Source organism: Mobula hypostoma, chromosome 20 (genome assembly GCF_963921235.1).
Source record: "Mobula hypostoma chromosome 20, sMobHyp1.1, whole genome shotgun sequence".
Taxonomy (NCBI): domain Eukaryota; kingdom Metazoa; phylum Chordata; class Chondrichthyes; order Myliobatiformes; family Myliobatidae; genus Mobula; species Mobula hypostoma.
Window position 1 is genome coordinate 57,662,073 of NC_086116.1, and position 18,525 is coordinate 57,680,597.

Consider the following 18,525-nt stretch of genomic DNA (forward strand, 5'->3'; position numbering starts at 1 on the left):
TGTGTAACTCAGCAGTGGATAAAGTTGGGAAACCTTAAGTTATATATTTGCAATTTTTCCTACTTACAGGGTGCTGAGACGGTAGAGCAGACTCCAGTTGAAGTTCTCTACCAGGGAATGTTGTACAACTTTCCACAGTACATGGTGAGTATTGTTCACCCACAACTCAAGACACTAGCAGTCCCGCCGCCCACGGCCGGTGACGGTAACGACCCCGCCGCCCACGACCGGTGACGGTAACGACCCCGCCGCCCATGGTCAGTGACTGTCTAAACATTGCCCTGCCCCCTCCCCACAGCCAGTGACTAACGATCACACTGCCAAACCACCCTGCCTCTCCCCCACCATAGACTTGTCTCTGCCTCCAGATCATTGGCTGCTTTGCTACTCTGTACACCCAGCACCCTTCTGCCTGCCCACTCTTCATCCTGCTGGCTGACACAGGAGCTACAGGTTGCATCAACACCCCTCCTCCCCATCCTGCTGATTGACACAGGAGTTACAGGTTGCATCAACACCCCTCCTCCCCATCCTGCTGACTGACACAGGAGTTACAGTTTGCAGCAACACCCCTCCTCCCCACCCTGCTGACTGACACAGGAGTTACAGTTTGCATCAACACCCCTCCTCCCCATCCTGCTGACTGACACAGGAGTTACAGTTTGCAGCAACACCCCTCCTCCCCATCCTGCTGACTGACACAGGAGTTACAGTTTGCAGCAACACCCCTCCTCCCCATCCTGCTGACTGACACAGGAGTTACAGTTTGCAGCAACACCCCTCCTCCCCACCCTGCTGACTGACACAGGAGTTACAGTTTGCATCAACACCCCTCCTCCCCATCCTGCTGACTGACACAGGAGTTACAGTTTGCAGCAACACCCCTCCTCCCCATCCTGCTGACTGACACAGGAGTTACAGTTTGCAGCAACACCCCTCCTCCCCACCCTGCTGACTGACACAGGAGTTACAGTTTGCATCAACACCCCTCCTCCCCATCCTGCTGACTGACACAGGAGTTACAGGTTACATCAACACCCCTCCTCCCCATCCTGCTGATTGACACAGGAGTTACAGGTTGCATCAACACCCCTCCTCCCCACCCTGCTGACTGACACAGGAGTTACAGTTTGCATCAACACCCCTCCTCCCCATCCTGCTGACTGACACAGGAGTTACAGGTTACATCAACACCCCTCCTCCCCATCCTGCTGATTGACACAGGAGTTACAGGTTGCATCAACACCCCTCCTCCCCATCCTGCTGACTGACACAGGAGTTACAGTTTGCATCAACACCCCTCCTCCCCACCCTGCTGATTGACACAGGAGTTACAGGTTGCATCAACACCCCTCCTCCCCACTCTGCTGATTGACACAGGAGTTACAGTTTGCATCAACACCCCTCCTCCCCATCCTGCTGATTGACACAGGAGTTACAGTTTGCATCAACACCCCTCCTCCCCATCCTGCTGTTTCTGGTGTTCTGCTTCCCTTCTCCTGCCAGTGGAAGCTGTGATAATAACAGGACTTGCCTCACTGTCCAGCTCTGAGTGTGTAGGGCCTATTTCTCATTTTCATTTTCTTCCCTGCTTCTCGTTTCCTCTGGAATTAGGTTATTGGGGATGGAGGGAGAATTAATGTCCTCTCCCTGCCATACTTCACAACCCATTTGGTACTTTCCCTGGTGACATGACTCGGTGCTGAGGCTGTTGGTTCAAGCAGATATTTCTGGGATTTATGACTTGTGGAAGCACAGCACTACCAGCCGTACCATCTTCAGCGTGTAACATGTGTGCTTGAACCAACTAACCTCAGCACGTGACTTTTAAATTCAGTAACCCATTGAAGATCTCAAAAATATTCCAAAGAAGATCAAGGAAGTTCCCTTGGTTAATCACCAGAAACTGATGATCTGCTATTGGGGTGAGAAAGTTGTGTATAATCTGGCTATCTCATTTTCAAGCAACTACAGTATCTGACGAGAGATCGATTGGTTGTCAGAGACATGATAGCCTAGGTTAGTGATGTATAAGATCCTTCCTCCATACACCATGTTGTGACGAGGCTTCCTCTGCAGATAGCTTTGCTGAAGATCCAGCTGGCAGCTGCTCCCACCTCCAAGGCAAAGACTGACTCCATCAATATCCTAGCTGATGTTCTTCCTGAGGAAATGCCGTGAGTTTTGTTTCAGTTTTGATTTAATTTCAATAATTGTCATGCATTTCTTTACCTTATAGCTGTGAGAAGTGGTTTGTAACCTTTTATATCTAATGCATTCATTCTCCTTGAGTTTTCCTTTAACAAAAATCTCATTAGGTTTCCCTGTTTTCCCCTACCTTCCTCACCAGAAGCTTTTTCCTATGTCAGACAAGCTTTCCAGTTTCCCCCATCATGACAGCAATGCCAAAGTTCAAAGTAACTTTATTATCAGGATTGCTGTCGGTGGCCTCTTTATTGGGTGCACCTGTACATCTATCAATGATGCAAATATCTGATCAGCCAATCATGCCAGCAGCTCGATGTGTCTGCATGCTGTTATGCAATCAAGAGGTTCAGTTATTCAGACCAAATATTACAGTGGGGAAGAAATGTGATCTAAGTGACCTTGAATGTGGAATGCTTGCTGGTGCCAGGCAAGGTGGTTTGAGTATTTCAGAAACTTAATCCCGTGGGATTTTTCTGACACAACACTCTATTGAGATCACAGAGAATGGTGAGAAAAACTAAAAACATCCAGTGTGTTCCAATTCTTTGGGTGAAACACCTTGTAAATGAGATAGATCAGAGTAGAATACTGACAAGAAGGTGACAGTAACTCAAATAATCACATGTTACAGCAGTGTGTGCAGAAGAACTTCTCTGAATGCACAACACATGGAACCTTAAACTATGGTTCTGGATGGACTACAGCAGCAGAAGACCACAAAAATATTCTGTACTTGGTAACCACTTTGCTATCACAGGACGTACCTAATAAAGTGTCCACTCAGTGTTTGTGAATACCACCATCTACTACCTTGAGATTCATTTTCTTGCAGGCATTTACAGGAGAATAAAGAACTACAATAGAATATATGAAAATCTACACATAAGTTGACAAACAGCTAATTGGAAAGAGAAGACAAATTTTGCAAATAAAGATTAATAAATATTACTGAGAACACAAGTTGCAGAGTCCTTGAAAGCCCATGGGTTGTGGAATCAGTTCAGAGTTGCGGCAAGTTAAGGTATTCATGCTGGTTCAGGAGCCTAGTGTTTGTAGGGTAATAACTGTTCCTGAATCTGGTGGTGTGGTACCTCCTGCCCTATGGTATTCGTGAGAAGAGAGCATGGTCTTGGACGGTGGGTGCTTGATGATGGGTGCTGCTTTCTTGTGGCAGCGCTCCATGTCAATATACTCAATGGAGGGCTTTTCCTGTGATGGACTGGGCTCCATCTCTCACCTTCTGTAGGCTTTTCCATTCCTGGCCATTGGTGTTTCCATACCAGGCCATGATGCAGCCAATTAGGATACTCCCCAGTATACGTCTATCGAAGTTTATGTCGAAGTTTTAGATGACAGACCAAAGTTATACAAACTTCTAAGAAAGTAGAGGTGCTGTTGTGCCTTCTTTTGTGAAAAGTTCATTTAGGAACAAACAGTTTTATTCCTAGCTCAAAAAGTTCACAACGTTAGAGATTGGGTCTTCACACTGCTGCCTTCGTCTGTGAGCTAAGGAGAGCAGAATCGAATAATGTTGGGAATTATCATTCCACTCCAATGTCCTGAGCTCAGAAGGCACTGCCAGTAGTTACAAACCTGGTCTGAGATCAGTTATTGGTCTCTCTCAAAGTGTGGGAGATACTCACAAACCAATAAAACTACTGCTGTCGTCATGTCAATGCTAAACTGATTTACTGTTCCATTTGTTCCCCTGGTTGTAAAGTAGTAAATGCATCAAGAACTAACCTTTCCCAAGAGGTCTTTCAAATCTTTGTTTGTGTCAAAAGAAATCAATACTGTTTCTATCTCATCCTCTGTGCATTGGTTCTTGGTCCTTTTTTAAATTGGGTTCTTTCAGGTTTCTTGCTTTGTGACAGCCAATAAGGAGATGAATCTCAAGGTTGTAAAATTTATACATTCTTTGATAATAAGTGTACTTTGAATCCTTTGTTCAAACCTTCTCCACTCCATTTTTGTCCTCTTCAGTACAAAGGGGAAGACTTTCTCTTGAGGCAACACCCCAAAAAACTGAACTTAGAATTTTTGACATGTCTATAGTTCATTTTATTTAACAGGAAATATTGATAACATAATTAAGGAAATTTGCTTAAAATTTCTAATTGGTTGATATGGACTGATGGGCCACTTTGGAGGGTTTAGGAGGAGATTACTTGTAATACAGATTTGAGTATTTCAAGGTGAAATCTTCTTGGTTGTTACATTTCCTGCAGCACCACTGTGCTACAAAGCATGAAGTTGGGTATTGACGTCAACAGGCACAAGGAGATCATCGTGAAAGCCGTCTCGACACTTATGCTTCTGCTGCTCAAACACCTCAAACTCAACCATATCTACCAGGTGAGCGTTGTGTGAGCCAGCATCCCATGGTCCCTGCCGGGCACTTCAGATCAGCTCCGGGTGCTCACCGTAAACTGGAACATGGTACCTGTGTCCCTCTCCCTTACCTTGCTCAATCTGCCCGTCATTCTTCAACCACTACCCCCAAACCCCCAGTTTTCAGCCTACCTGTCCCACCACTACCCCCCACCTCTCGTTAAACTGACCACGTCCCCTCTCTGCTCTCAACCTGACGCAGGGTTCCTTATCCCCACAATTGCTGCTCAAACAGCTGACTTCCTCCAGCACCAAGTTCCTAAGGCAGCACCTTCCAGACCCACGACCACTGCCATCTAAAAGGACGAGAACAGCAGATACCTGGGAACACCACCACTTGGAAATTCCCCTCCAAGTCACTCACCATCCTGACTTGTAGACATATTGCTGGGTCAAAGTCATGGAATCCCTCCCTGACAGCGCCGTGGGTGTATCCTCACCTCAGGGACTGCAGCGGTTCAAGAAGGCAGCTCATTGCCACCTTCTCAAGGGCAACTAGGGATGGGCAATAAATGCTGATTTAGCTGGCGATGCCCACAGCCCATAAATGAATAAATAAAAAAAGATTGTTTGTTGCCCCAGACTGGGGGAAGCGGGTAGGGGAGGCCATAGTAGAATAGTAGTTAGGGTGGTGTTATTACAGCTCGGGCGTCGGAGTTCAGAGTTCAGAGTTCAATTCCAGCGTCCTCTGTAAGCAAGCTTGAACATCCCTCCCCGTGTATGTGCACAGAGCTTTCCTCTGGGTGCTCCGGTCTCCTCCCACAGTCCAAAGATGTACCGGTTAGCAGGTTAATTGCCCCATGACTAGGCTGGGGTTAAATTGGTGGGTTGCTGGGTGGCATGGCTCAAAGGGCTGGGAGGGCCCCTTCCACGTTGCATCTCTTTAAAAAATCCCAGCATCTGCAATCTTTTTTGTCTCCACCTCTGTCTCGGAGAAGAAAACTGAAGGGCTCAGGGCAGGAATTCCTGGCACGTCCTGTCAGCAGTCAAAGCCTCAGATCTGAGTGGTCTGAATAACTGGGGGAGACGCGTGGAAATAGGAAGCGTGTGCATAGGGATTAACAATTCTACCTTTAAATGACCTCTGGACATTTAATCCAGAAGGTATGCATGTGTGAAAAGTTCTGAATTTGAAGCTGAAAAGGGACAGGGCCATACTCACCTGTATCTTAGGGACAGAAACTAAGAAGATGGTGGAAACTCAGGGACCATAATTCTGTAAATTTCAAGGTAGTTCTATAAAGAGATATGGTTAGTTCTCAAGTTGAGGCCATGAACCGGGGAAAGGCTGAATTCAATAGCATGAGAAAGGACCTGGCCAAAGTAGATTGGGAGCAAACGCTGCGGGAAAATGGCAGCGGACAAGTTGGAATCTTTTATATATAAAAAAAAGTTAGCAAGAGTTGGGGATCAACATGTTCTGGTAAAGGGGAAAGGTTATGATGGCAAGAGTAGGGAAGCTCAGATAACAAAGGGTGCTGAATATTTGATCGGGGAGAAAGGGGAAACACACGGCAGGTATGTGCACCCAGAACTGAGAGAGTCTCCTGAGGAATGTCGAGTGTGTAGGAGGGACTGAGGAAGGTCAAATGGTGACAACACGGGAACAGGGGAAGTTGAGCGTGGGGATTTTGGTGAAGTGCAGGCTTCAGTGGCCCAAGTATGTGCTGAAACTTGGTTTGAGTTGGGCAAAGGGATGTCCCCTTCTTATTCTCCTTGTTCTTCTCCTCCTAGTTCGAGTATGTTTCGCAGCACTTGGTATTTGCCAACTGTATTCCTCTTATTCTGAAGTTCTTCAATCAGAACATCATGTCTTACATCACAGCCAAGAACAGGTAAGAACAGCTCGGAACTCTGTATACAGGACATCAGTTTGTAACCGAGTTAGCATCTTCTGATCCCTGTGGGGAAGTCCACGGGGGAGAGGTGTGGGAAGAATGGGCCTCACTCAGGGCCATCTGGGAACATTCCAAGGTCATTTCTCAGGCCCAGGGTCAGCATTTCTGGCACCATCTGTACATCCACCCTGTGGAATGTGTGGGGTTTCTCCAGGTTTCCTCCCACACTCCAAAGATGTACCAGTTGGTGGGTTAATTGGTCATGGTAAATTGTCTCCTGACTAGTTGAGGGTTTATCAGGTTTGTCAGGGGTTGCTGGGGCTGTGTGTCTCAAAGGGTCGAAGGACCTGTGGAATGCTCTGCCTCAGAAGGCAATGGAGGACAATTGGCTGGATGCTTTCAAGAAAGAGTTAGATAGAGCTCTTAATGATAGCAGAGTCAAGGAATATAGGGAGAAGGCAGGAACGGGGTACTGATTGTGGATGATTAGCCATGATCACAGTGAATGGCGGTGCTGGCTCGAAGGGCCGAATGGCCTACTCCTGCACCTATTGTCTATTGTCTATTGACCTACTCTTTGCTGTATTTCAAAGTCTTTTCCACCAAAGAGCTGGTGTCTGGTATCTTATCTGTGACATTTCTGGTTGAAACCCTACATCAGACTGAGATCCTCCAGCAGGTTTTATTTTTAATTCGGATTCCAGCATCTGTAGCCTCTGAACTAACTGGATTGCCTAGGAGAACCTAAGGATGTCCGATGTGCCAAATAGACAGCCCAGATTTGAATGAAAAACAGAATAGTGTTGGAGGAGGCAGAGGCAGCAGACAGTTATGGAGAGATCCTCTGTGAACTGCACAATGTGAGAAAGTGAGAGGCAGCTTTCACCAATAGTGAAGCATACTCTAATGAAGTCAGTGTTAGGAAGTATGACCCCAAGTGGCTGGACACTGTCCTGTAAAACCGTGTGAACTACCTGCAAATCGCCAGAAGGAATTTATTTAGCCAGAAGGTGGTGAATCCATGAAATTCATTGCTACAGACAGCAGTGGAGGCCAAATCATTGGGAATATTTAAAGCAGAGGTTGGTAGGTTCACAATGAGTCAGGGTGTAAAAGGTTGTGACGAGAAGGCAAGAGAATGGGGTTGAGTGGGATAGTAAGTGATGGAATGGCAGAGCAGATTCAGTGGGCTGAATGGCCTCATTCTATGCCTATGCCTTATGGTCTATGAGTGGACAAACAACGTGCCTTTGTCACTGATGTGCTGTCTCTTTGTGCACAGTATCAGTGTCCTGGATTATCCTCACTGCGTGATTCATGAGCTACCAGAACTCACCACTGAGGCTCTGGTAAGTACAGAGAATAGTCTTTTCAAACTGGATTGCAGAGTTGGGATGGTAAAGCACTGACAATTGTCTTCCCTTTCCTGGGTTGGGATTACTTAACCACTGAGTGCCACTGGGAAAGACGAGTGCTGGGTGAACCTGGGATCCAGCATCAGCCATGCTATACTGCTGTGTTCCACCATTATACATTGTACCACTCAGCTCTGATCAGTGGAGTGGTAATGGGGACAAGCTCCCACTGCCTATTAAATGCTCCCAGTGGCGTGCGCCACAAATAGCCTCTGACAACCAGCTCCAGCTCCCGGCCTTCATGTGTGACTTAGCTACTAAGCCCAGTGGAACTTTTTCTACCGAAAGGAGAAGGGGCAAAGCCAGATTATTGGCGCCTTAAAACAGGCAGATGGGGCTCGTCAGCCGTGGTTGTCAGCTCATCCAGGAGAAGGAAAACTCTGATCTCAAACCTCCGCTGCCTCGTGGCTGTACCCACTTATGGGGAAGGCTTCAGGAGTACATCTTGTGGGAAAAATCCAGAGCTAAAGTCCCTATGCTGATTTCAATGCTGACTGGCAACTCATGTGATGCTGCTGATGCCAAACTGTATCAGTCCCTGCCGTTCCTTTGGGTTAATCGGATGTGTGGAGATGGGGAGCTTGCTACATGAGCAACAGCTTGCTCTCCATATCGTACTGCCCATTCTTGCATATCTAGACAGCCAGGACACAATATCCACGGTTAACTCTGACCGACGGAGGCCTCAGACAGCAGTGTATCCCATGCTCTGAGAAGGTGACATTGCACTCTGATCCATGCTTGCATTTCCTGATGGACAAAAAATGGAAGGTGACAAAAAAAAATCAGCAATAAATTAAGGATTTTCCTGAAAGTTGAAGAATATTTGACAACTGCCTGGTTGCAATAAAAAAAGGTTCCGAGGTTTGTTTATTATTGAGGTATGTATGCAGTACACAACTCTGAGATTCGTCTTCTCCAGATAGCCACAAAACCAAGAAAAACAATGGAAGTTGGTTCAGAGAGAAACAGCAAACCTTTACCCCCACACTAAAAGAGAACAGCAACATGATCAACCTGCACCCCCACCCCCTCCCCTGAACAAAACAAGAACATTGACTCCCAAAACCCCTTCCCCCACACAAAATGCAATCGACCCCCAAATTCCCCCCTCTCTGCACAAAAAAAACTAACAGGAATGTAACAAGAACATCAACCCTCAAATCCACCGTATCCCCACACAGGAAGAAAAAAACAATGAGGAAGAAAAAAACAATGAGAAAGAACGGGCGAAAACACAGAATATAAAACCCATAGAACTGAAAGAGTCCATAGCTCAAATCCATAAATGTCGGTAACATCCTCCAACGTCATCAGAAGAGAGAGATGTGCAGAGGCCTACCCTCCGAGCACTGCAATAGGCTCCTTCTCCAACAGCAGAGCCACAGTAGGCCTCACGGGCTCCTTCTCCAGATCAGCGAACAGAAGGCAGATGGTCAGGCCCACATCACTCAGCAGGTCGGGCAGCATCCGTGGAAAAGATCGGTCGACGTTTTGGTCCGGAGCCCTTCGTCAGGACTGCAGAGGCCCTATAAAGAAGGTGGGAGGAGGGTGGGAAGGAGAAGGCTGGTAGATTCCAGGTGAAAAACCAGTAAGGGGAAAGATAAAAGGGAGGGGAGGTGACAGGCAGGAAAGGTGAAGAAGGAATAGGGGAAAACACAATGGGTAGTAGAAGGAGGCGGAACCATGAAGGAGGTGATAGGCAGCTGGGGTAGCCACCCACTTCAGCTCTGCTTCCCACTCCATTCAGATGTGTCCATACATGGCCTCCTCTACTGCCATGATGAGTCTAAACTCAGGTTGGAGGAGCAACACCTCATATACTGTCTAGGTAGTCTCCAGCCCCTTGGTATGAACATAGAATTCTCCAACTTCCGGTAATTCCCTCCCCCTCCTTTCCTCTATCCCTATGTCACTCTGCTCCCTCCCCCAGCTGCCTATCACCTCCTTCATGGTTCCACCTCCTTCTACCACCCATTGTGTTTTCCCCTATTCTTTCTTCACCTTTCCTGCCTGTCACCTCCCCCTCCCCTTTATCTTTCCCCTTACTGGTTTTTCACCTGGAACCTACCAGCCTTCTCCTTCCCACCCTCCCCCCACCTTCTTAATAGGGCCTCTGCCCCTTCCCTCTTCAGACCTGACGAAGGGTTCCGGCCCGAAACGGCGACTGATCTTTTCCACGGATGCTGCCCGACCTGCTGAGTTCCTCCAGCTTGTTGTGAGTGTTGCTTTGACCCCACATCTGCAGAATATTTTGTGTTTAAGATGGTCAGGCTCGTCTTCCGCATTAGCTTTGATGTTTCAATCTTCCATGTCGCTTTAATGGGTGAATAATGGAAGCTCTAATCGACGAAATGGAATCAAACATCAGCTCGCACTCTGTCTTATAGTTTCTTCACCTTGAGGCTCGTTCTCACTGCTTCCCTGAATCATCTTAGAGACAGCAAAGCGCTGGGTCTCCAAACTGTAAGTTGCAGGCTCTAACAGTTCCAGAAATCCATTTAAGATCAAAACAGGGTCTTTCTTTTATAATCAATCTGACTGCCAAAAATGGGTGGCAATGGAGTTGAACTCTAATAAGGATCTCTCCATTTCCACATTTCTTGGATCTGTACTTCCTTGTCACTTGCCTAAACTAATTGTTAATCCTCTCATTAAGCATACTCTGAGAATATGGGCTCAGTTCAGAAAATATTATGGTCTTCACAGTTTCTCTCTCTCTAGTCCTGTTTTACATAACCATCTTTTCCGACCTTCTATGCAAGACCTGTCTGGTACAGAAAGGGCATTAGGCGCTTTGAAGATCTTTTCATAGATAATCACTTTGCAACTTTTGAATAACTGTCTGCAAAATTTAACCTACCTAATACTCATTTCTTTTAGATATCTTCAAATTAGACACCTTGTTAACCCTTTAATACCAAATTTTCCTGAGATTCCTGTAAAAAAACGTTGTGGACTTGTTTCTTTGTATAAATCCATCGGGTAAAGGTTTAATATCTACTATTCGCAATAAGTTAGTGACCTTGAGTCATGCCCCCTTTGATAAAATTAGAACTGCCTGGGAGCATGGTTTAAATATTTCTCTGTCCAATGAGGTTTGGGATTCAATTCTTAATTCAGTTAACTCAAACTCTTTATGTGCTCACCACTGTCTTTTGCAGTTCAAAGTTGTTCATGTGCTCATATGTCTAAAACTAAATTATCACGGTTCTATTCTGATATTAGTCCCTTTTGTGACATGTGTATAGTGGGCAAGGCTTCTCTTATCCGCATGTATTGGGCTTGTCCTAGTTTGGAGAAATTTTGGAGAGAAGTCTTTTTAACTTTATCCCATATTCTTAATTGCCACTTAGAACCTAACCCTTTGATTGCTGTTTTTGGCACCTCGGGTGAAGTTGACATGCATTTGAGTCCGACTAAACGTCGAACATTATCTTTTGCCTCTCTTTTGGCTAGACGTTTAGTTCCTAGGTGGAGAGATGTTGCCCCCTCCCACTCATGCTCAACGGTGTAGAAACATTATGTCCCGCTTAGACCTTGAAAAGATTCATTATTCACTTCTTAATTCTGACATAAAGTTCCATAAGGTGTGGGGACCTTTCCTTGAATATTTTCAAAATTCCTCTTTAGATTAAAGGTTTATCCTCCTTTTTTTTGTGTTTTATTCCCTTACTTTCAGCTTTTTTTTCTGGTTAAGTTTTAGGGTTTTTTTTCATGTGAAGTATTTTACCGTTTAGGTAGTAGGCAATATAATTTTTTTATATTTACAGCTCTGTGGTGACAAAAGCTGTGTTTAACTTTACATCGAAATGGTTGGCTTGGAGTTGCGTAGTGGGAGGGTGGGGAGGATACTAACTTTATATGATTTTATTTTGGGTGCTTTTTCTTTATTGTTATGAATTTTATATTAGACATGTTTGTTTTGCACTGTATAAATCTCTTTTTGCTGGTGGTTTTTTTGTTGTATTGTAGAAGCTCATAAAAAATTAATTAATAAAAAAACGATCAAAACAGACACAAAGTGGGTTGAGGTGCTGTTTAGTAGGCCAAGGCGATAGCAGCTTTTATGTTGAACCTGGGCATTAGCTGACTGCTCTGGCATTCAATCCAGTGGTTAGGTTACAGTAATGGAGAAAAAAACTGTTCCATTCTCCAACTTCATTATCCGTCTTTCCCAGAAACCGAAGCACTGAATCTGCTCTCAAGAATTCACCATCAATATACTGTGTGATACTATAGAGTCCTGGATTGCTGCTCCCATTGTGTCCTATTCATTCACCACCCAGAACACAGTTCCAGGTCAGAAAATTCTCATCTTTGTGTTCAAATCCCTGAGTCCCCTTCTCTTAACTTTTTACAGACTCTTAGCCCAACACCTTTACCCTCCCACATCTTCATCCATGCCTCCCATTGATTTGGCTCTCTTGACCCTATTCTCTGGAATTCCCTTCCTAAATCTCCCTCCTGATATATGTCAAACTTTTAGCTAGTGCCAGCTCATTTGCAACTTTGTTCTGGTCTGATTGTGCCCTTGCCGGTGGGCCCTGGGGGTGGGGGTTACTGTGCTAAAGGTGCTCTTTGTTCTGTCTGAAGGAAGCAGGAGACCACAATCAGTTCTGCTGGAGGAACCTCTTCTCGTGCATCAACCTGCTGCGTACCCTAAACAAGCTCACCAAGTGGAAGCACTCTCGCACCATGGTGAGAACAATTGTGAACCACGGTCATCTTGTCGAACGGCTTTAGTAATATTTTATTGAAAGCAATGTGTAGGAAAGTGTAGAGGAACTGATGAAATTGCTGTGAAAGGACCCAGCGTATTTTTAACGGCTCTTTTTCTTGTAACTTGTGATTTCCATTTACTTATTTAGATACGACGCCCTTCTGGCCCAGCAACCTGCACAACCCGACAACCTCCCAATTTAACCCTAGCCTAATCGATCACAGGACAATTTACAATGACCAATTAACCTACTAACCCGAACATCGTTCGACTGTGGGAGGAAACCGGAGCACTGGGAGGAAACCCACACGCTCACAGGGAGAACATAGAAACTCCTTACTGACAGTGCCGGAATTGAACTCTGAACTGCGCCCCAAGCTGTAATAGTTAGTTTCTCCCTGTTGTGCCACTGCTGTTTGAGCCAGCAGTTAAGGTTTGTTCCATTACTGTTTCCATAACAGTTTTGTTTTACCAGTCAGGGTTGTGAACCCCGAACTGAACCTCTGAACCTGGAGGACTGGTGGACCACAAATTTACCATTTGGCCTGTTTGGCATGGGTGACCCTACCAGGAGCCAAAGCACAAGGCCCTGACTCCAGCCAGCAGAGCTCTCCGGGCCATTGCGGCACATAAGCCTCCAAACCCTACGACAAGCTTGTGGTCCTCTTGGAGTCAAGCTGTCATAGTGTTGTGCTAACTGTACCACGACCCTATAAGGTTTCTGAATGGACAGCCCACCTAGAACAATTGTCACAGCCTCCCATGTCCACGTTCCAGGGAGGGATACTGGCTCAATATGCATTACCGTTATTCCTGGGTCCTTCCATTTCCACAGGTAAAGGATGTGCTCAGCCCAAGCTGTGGATAATGGGCCACTCGCACTGCGGCTAGCTCTGGTATAAGCTCACTAGAGGAGTTGGCTATCAGCTCCCTTCACCCTGGAGGAAGTTCAGGAGCCAGGCTTGTGCAAGGAAGCCCACAGGAAAGGAACTGAGAAAATTCCGTAAGAAATTAACCCTGGAGAAGGATATCAGCTCCTTGAGCCTTTTCTGCTTTTCCTTCTCCATTTCCCTGGCCTCTCTCTCTGTAAAGTTTGCCCCCTTTAAAAGTCTACAGTGAAGGGGTAACAGTGAACCAGTTGGCTTTGCAGTAGAAATTGTTCCTCCATTCACTATTGATGAGGTCCATCTTCTGGTTTGTCTCCAGATGCTTGTGGTGTTCAAGTCGGCACCGATCCTGAAGCGGGTGCTCAGGGCCAGGCAGGCAATGATGCAGCTGTACGCCCTCAAGCTGCTGAAGATCCAAGCCAAGTACATGGGGCGCCAGTGGAGGAAGAGCAACATGAAGACCTTGTCTGCCATCTACCACAAAGTGCGGCATCGCTTTAACGACGACTGGGCCTATGGAAATGGTACGGGGTGGGGGGGGGATATCCATCTCAGCAGGAGGACATTCAGCTTGGTTTGTCAACGTACTGAAAGTGAGCTCGGCACCCTCGGTTGTAATCACAACAGCAAGCTCTGACAGCAGCAAAGGAGCAGCACCTCAGTATTAGTGGTGATGTGTGAGCGACATGTATTGTGGAGGTAACTGTCCCCCGGCCTGAAATAATGGTCATATGAACCTGGTTGCCCATCTAAGCATGCAGACAGGATGTCAACTAACATCTGAAAGACGGCACCTCCGATACACAGCACCACTCACTGCGAGTGTCAGTGTAGGTTATGTCCTCAAGTTGCTGTGGTGGGATTTGAACCCACGACTATCTGCTCTGAAGTGAGGTCGTTACAGCTGAGCCATTGCTGACATCCAAGCCCTAGGATGGAAAACCCCTTCTGCGTTACCTGCAGTATTGTCAGATCTCTGATCACAACAAAACTACACAATAAAAATGTAAACGAAATGCGGGAAAGTCTCAGCAGGTCAGACAGCATGGTGGAAAGAGAAGCCGTTGACATTTTATACCTGTGCTCCTTCACTGGAGCATATGCGGTGGAGAGCATTCTGACTGGTTGCATCGTAGCCTGGAACAGAGCCTCCTATGTACAGGATAGCAAGAGCTGTAGACTCGGCCAGCTCCCTTGCAGACATAACCCTCCCCTCCCCTCCATTAAGACTGGACTGAAGAGGCAGTGGCTCAGGAAGGTGACCCTCACTATCCAGGACATGCCCTCTTCTCATTGCTGCCATCGGAGAGGAAGTACAGAGTCTGAAGACACACACTCAATGATTCAGAACCAGCTCCTGCCCCTCCACCATCAGATTTCACCAACACCAGCTTCTTATTTATTTTTTGTTCTGAGATTTATTTTTTGTAGTAATTTATGTTGTTGCACTGTACTCAAACAGCATACTCAGTGATAATAAACCTGTTTCTCTTGCTGATATACCAATTTGATTGAGGTTAGAATTTGGGAGGCATAATGACTAAGGGGTATAAATACAAATACAGCCCAAGTGCAGGCCACTGAGCCCAGTTATTAATGCTGCTGTTTGTTATTCCTTCCACTTCCACTTAACCCAGAATATGCTTTCCCTTCTATGTGATTTTCCAGCTTTCATAGAAATCCATTGAAAATCCAGTACTCCTCAGCGTAATGAGCTCCAAGCTCCAGCTAATCTCTGTTTAAAGGTTTATCCGAGAACTGTACCACTTTTAATTTACTTGGGGTCCATCTAAATACAAGTTCCAAAAGTGGAAATATTCTTCCACTTAGTCAAAGTTCAAAGGAAATTTATTATCAAAGTACATTTGTGTCACCGTTTACAACCCTGAGATTTGTTTCCTTGCAGGCATTCATAGTAAATACAAAAAACACATCACACAATAGAATCAATACAAACACTAATGCAACAAAGATGAACAACCAGTATGCAGAAAAACCATAAACTGTGCAAATTCATAAATAGAAAAAAAAACAAAATAATATTAACAAATAAGCGATAAATATTGAGAACAGGTGACGAAGAGTCCTTGATACTGAGTCCATTGGTGTGAAGTCAGTTCAGTGTTGGGTTGAGTCAAGTTCTCCCCTCTGGTTCAAGAGCCTGATGGTTGAAGGGTAGTAACTGTCCCTGAACCTGGTGACGTGGGACCTGAGGCTCCTGTATCTTCCTGATGGCAGCAGTGAGAAGAGTGCATGGCCCGGGTGTTGGGGGTCCTTGACGATGGATGCTGCTTTCCTGCGACAGGACTCATTGTAGATGTGGTCAATGGTGGGGAGGGCTTCACCTGCGATGGACTGCGCTCTACCAGTACTTTTTGTAGGCTTTGCTGTTCAAGAACTTTGGTGTTTCTATACCAGGCCATGATACAACCAGTCTGTTTACTCTCCACCATGATCTATAGAAGTCTGAAAGTTTTAGATAACGTACAGAATCTTCGCAAACTTCTCAGGAAGTAAAGGCACTGTCTTGCTTTCTTTGTACTGGCACTTATGTGCTAGACCGAGGACAGATCCTCTGAAATCATAACGCTGAGGAATGTAAAGTTACTGACCCTCTCCACCTCCCATTCTGTAGTCTAATGAACCGTTCATAATTTTGATTCCGGTTACCTGTCTATTCGATGTGTTGGTAAGTTACAATCTCTCATTCCAGCATCATCTTGTGATCCATGTAATTTCAAAGGCTTGCAAGACTGATGTCCGTCTGTGTCTTCCTACAGAGATCGATGCTCGGCCCTGGGATTTCCAGGCGGAGGAGTGTGCTCTGAGGGTCCACATCGAGGCCTTCAACAGTCGCCGCTATGGTGTGTGCCCCAGCGACTTGGAGTTTTCTCCCGTGGACAACTGCCTGCAGAGCGTGCTGGGCCACCGACTCCCGCTGCCCGACGATTTCCGCTACAGCTACGAACTCTGGTTGGAGAGGGAGGTCTTTGCGCAGCCCATACGCTGGGAGGATCTTCTACGACCCATGGCGTGATGGCGGCAAGCTTGCCCGTTGTGTGGGTGCTGCTATTCTGCCCGGTCTTCCTAATGAAAAAGGGATCTCAGCACTTGACTGCTGTTAGATTTGTACCTCGTGATGGGAGCTCGCTGTTTTTCTGCCCATTCCCCACCCTCCCTCTGGCGACCTGACTTGAGTGACTCTGTGCCCTTATGTTGTTTTGTAGCCTCCAGTTGGTCACACATGGACAACTGGAGTGAAAGGACAGGGTGTATCCAGGGAGGAAGCCTGCCCCCACCCTGCAGTTACCCCTCTCACATCAAACTGAGAGTAGCAGGGCAATACCCTGAGTCCTTCCCATTCTGTGGACGTGAACTCAGTGTTACTGCACTCTACATCTCTGCACCTGGCACAAGGGGGGCAGCTGAATTCTCTTCTTGCCCAACTGTGTCGAGCACTGGCAGTAATTTGGCTGGATTCACTTGAATACCGACAGTAAATACCCACTTACTGAAGGCGATGGTCTCAATCTTGCCCCATCTGGTGAAGAACAGCCATCCAGCACGAAAGGCTGAACAGCCTCCTCCTGCCCTGGAATTACTTCGACTGGACATCCTGAAAGGAAATTATGGGCTCTGGTCACAGAAAGATTACAACATGGAAGTAGCTGAATGGCTTGTTCTTCCAAGTCACATCTCCCCTAAAGAGAGGGCCCAGAACTGGACCATCTTCCCTAGAGAGAGAGCCTAGAACTGGACCATCTTCCCTAGGGAGAGAGCCTAGAACTAGACCACCATCCCTGGAGACACTGCTCGGAACTGGACCACCTTAGATAGAATGTTCCAGCTGTGGCCGGCTTAGTGTTTTATTATCATTCGTCATGATATTCTTGGATTTTCTGCCTCTTTTCTAAAGCCCAGAAAGCATGTGCTTTTAAACTACTTTTTCACTTTCAGCAAACTATGCATGTATATCACCGACCTCTCTATTCCCCTACCCTTCAAGAATTGTGTCCTCTCATGTATACTGTCTCTTTGAACTGAAATGGAGTATGTCAGTTTTCTGCATTAAATTTAATGACCCATCTCTCTACAACCTGGCTGCATCCTTTTTAAGTCCCTCACTGTCCTTTTCACGGTTCACTGTGCTTCCAAGGTGAACATTGTATGCTTCTATCATTGATATACATCGGAAATTGCTCCTTCCCGCACCTTGTGTGGCAACCCTGCCATTTCTTTAGCATTTGTTTTTTAACGAGGCTGAGTTGCCAGGTCAATGCTCATCCCAGCACGGATGGAATGCATGCAAGGAGCCGGCCGGATTCGAACCTGGGACCATTGGCCAGCTACATATCAGGAAAAGTCCTGGGCAATTCTAGTACATTACTCTCCAATCTATTAAACAACCACATAATGCGGCTTACTGGTGTTTTCCTAATTCTCTATCCATACTTCTACTGCCCATTGCCTTAAGATTAATATTGCGGTTTGTATTAAAGTTATTGGTACCCATTGGTGGGTCTTGGTTATGTTGACTCTGTATGCAGTGGATGTTTAGAACAACTGACTTCATGGTTATCGAGTTTTTAATGGGTGCTACAGACTCACACGAGACGAACAACAGTATGGGCCAAGTTGATCTGTCACAGAGTTGCTCACGTTTTAGGTGCACACCCCCTAGATGACAGGGATCTCATTGAAACACATCAAATATTGAAAGGCTGAGAAAGAATGGACATGGAGAGGAAGTTTCCAATGGTGGGAAAGTCTCGGGCCAGGGGACACTTCAGAACACAAGGGTGTCTCTTCAGAACTGGGATGAGGAGGAGTTTCCTTTAGCCAGCGGGTCGTGAATCTGTCATAGAGTCACAGAACACCACCTCACAGAAACGGGCCCTGTGGCCATCTAGTCTGTACTGAACCATTAATTTGCCTATTCCCATCTGCCAGTGGCATTCATTGCCAAAAATGTCTGTGAAAACTAAGTATTTGAGTACATTTAAAGTGGAGGTTCATAGTAATGGCATCAAAGGTTAAGGGGAGATGTCAGGAGAGTGGGGTTG

General features: G+C 46.1%; 1 protein-coding gene across 2 annotated transcripts in view; it reads left to right on the forward strand.

Moving 5' to 3' along the window:
- The window catches only part of LOC134359560 (striatin-interacting protein 1-like), a 63,992-nt gene extending 46,004 nt beyond the window's left edge, over nucleotides 1–17,988 (forward strand). For both annotated transcript variants that reach the window (XM_063073008.1, XM_063073007.1), the window contains 8 exons: nucleotides 70–144; nucleotides 2,080–2,177; nucleotides 4,437–4,563; nucleotides 6,334–6,434; nucleotides 7,720–7,786; nucleotides 12,449–12,553; nucleotides 13,782–13,986; nucleotides 16,243–17,988. In XM_063073008.1, the coding sequence (XP_062929078.1) occupies nucleotides 70–144; nucleotides 2,080–2,177; nucleotides 4,437–4,563; nucleotides 6,334–6,434; nucleotides 7,720–7,786; nucleotides 12,449–12,553; nucleotides 13,782–13,986; nucleotides 16,243–16,499 (1,035 nt within the window). In that variant the 3' untranslated portion in view covers nucleotides 16,500–17,988. The remainder of the gene's footprint in view (nucleotides 1–69; nucleotides 145–2,079; nucleotides 2,178–4,436; nucleotides 4,564–6,333; nucleotides 6,435–7,719; nucleotides 7,787–12,448; nucleotides 12,554–13,781; nucleotides 13,987–16,242) is intronic.
- The last annotated feature ends 537 nt before the right edge of the window (nucleotides 17,989–18,525 follow it).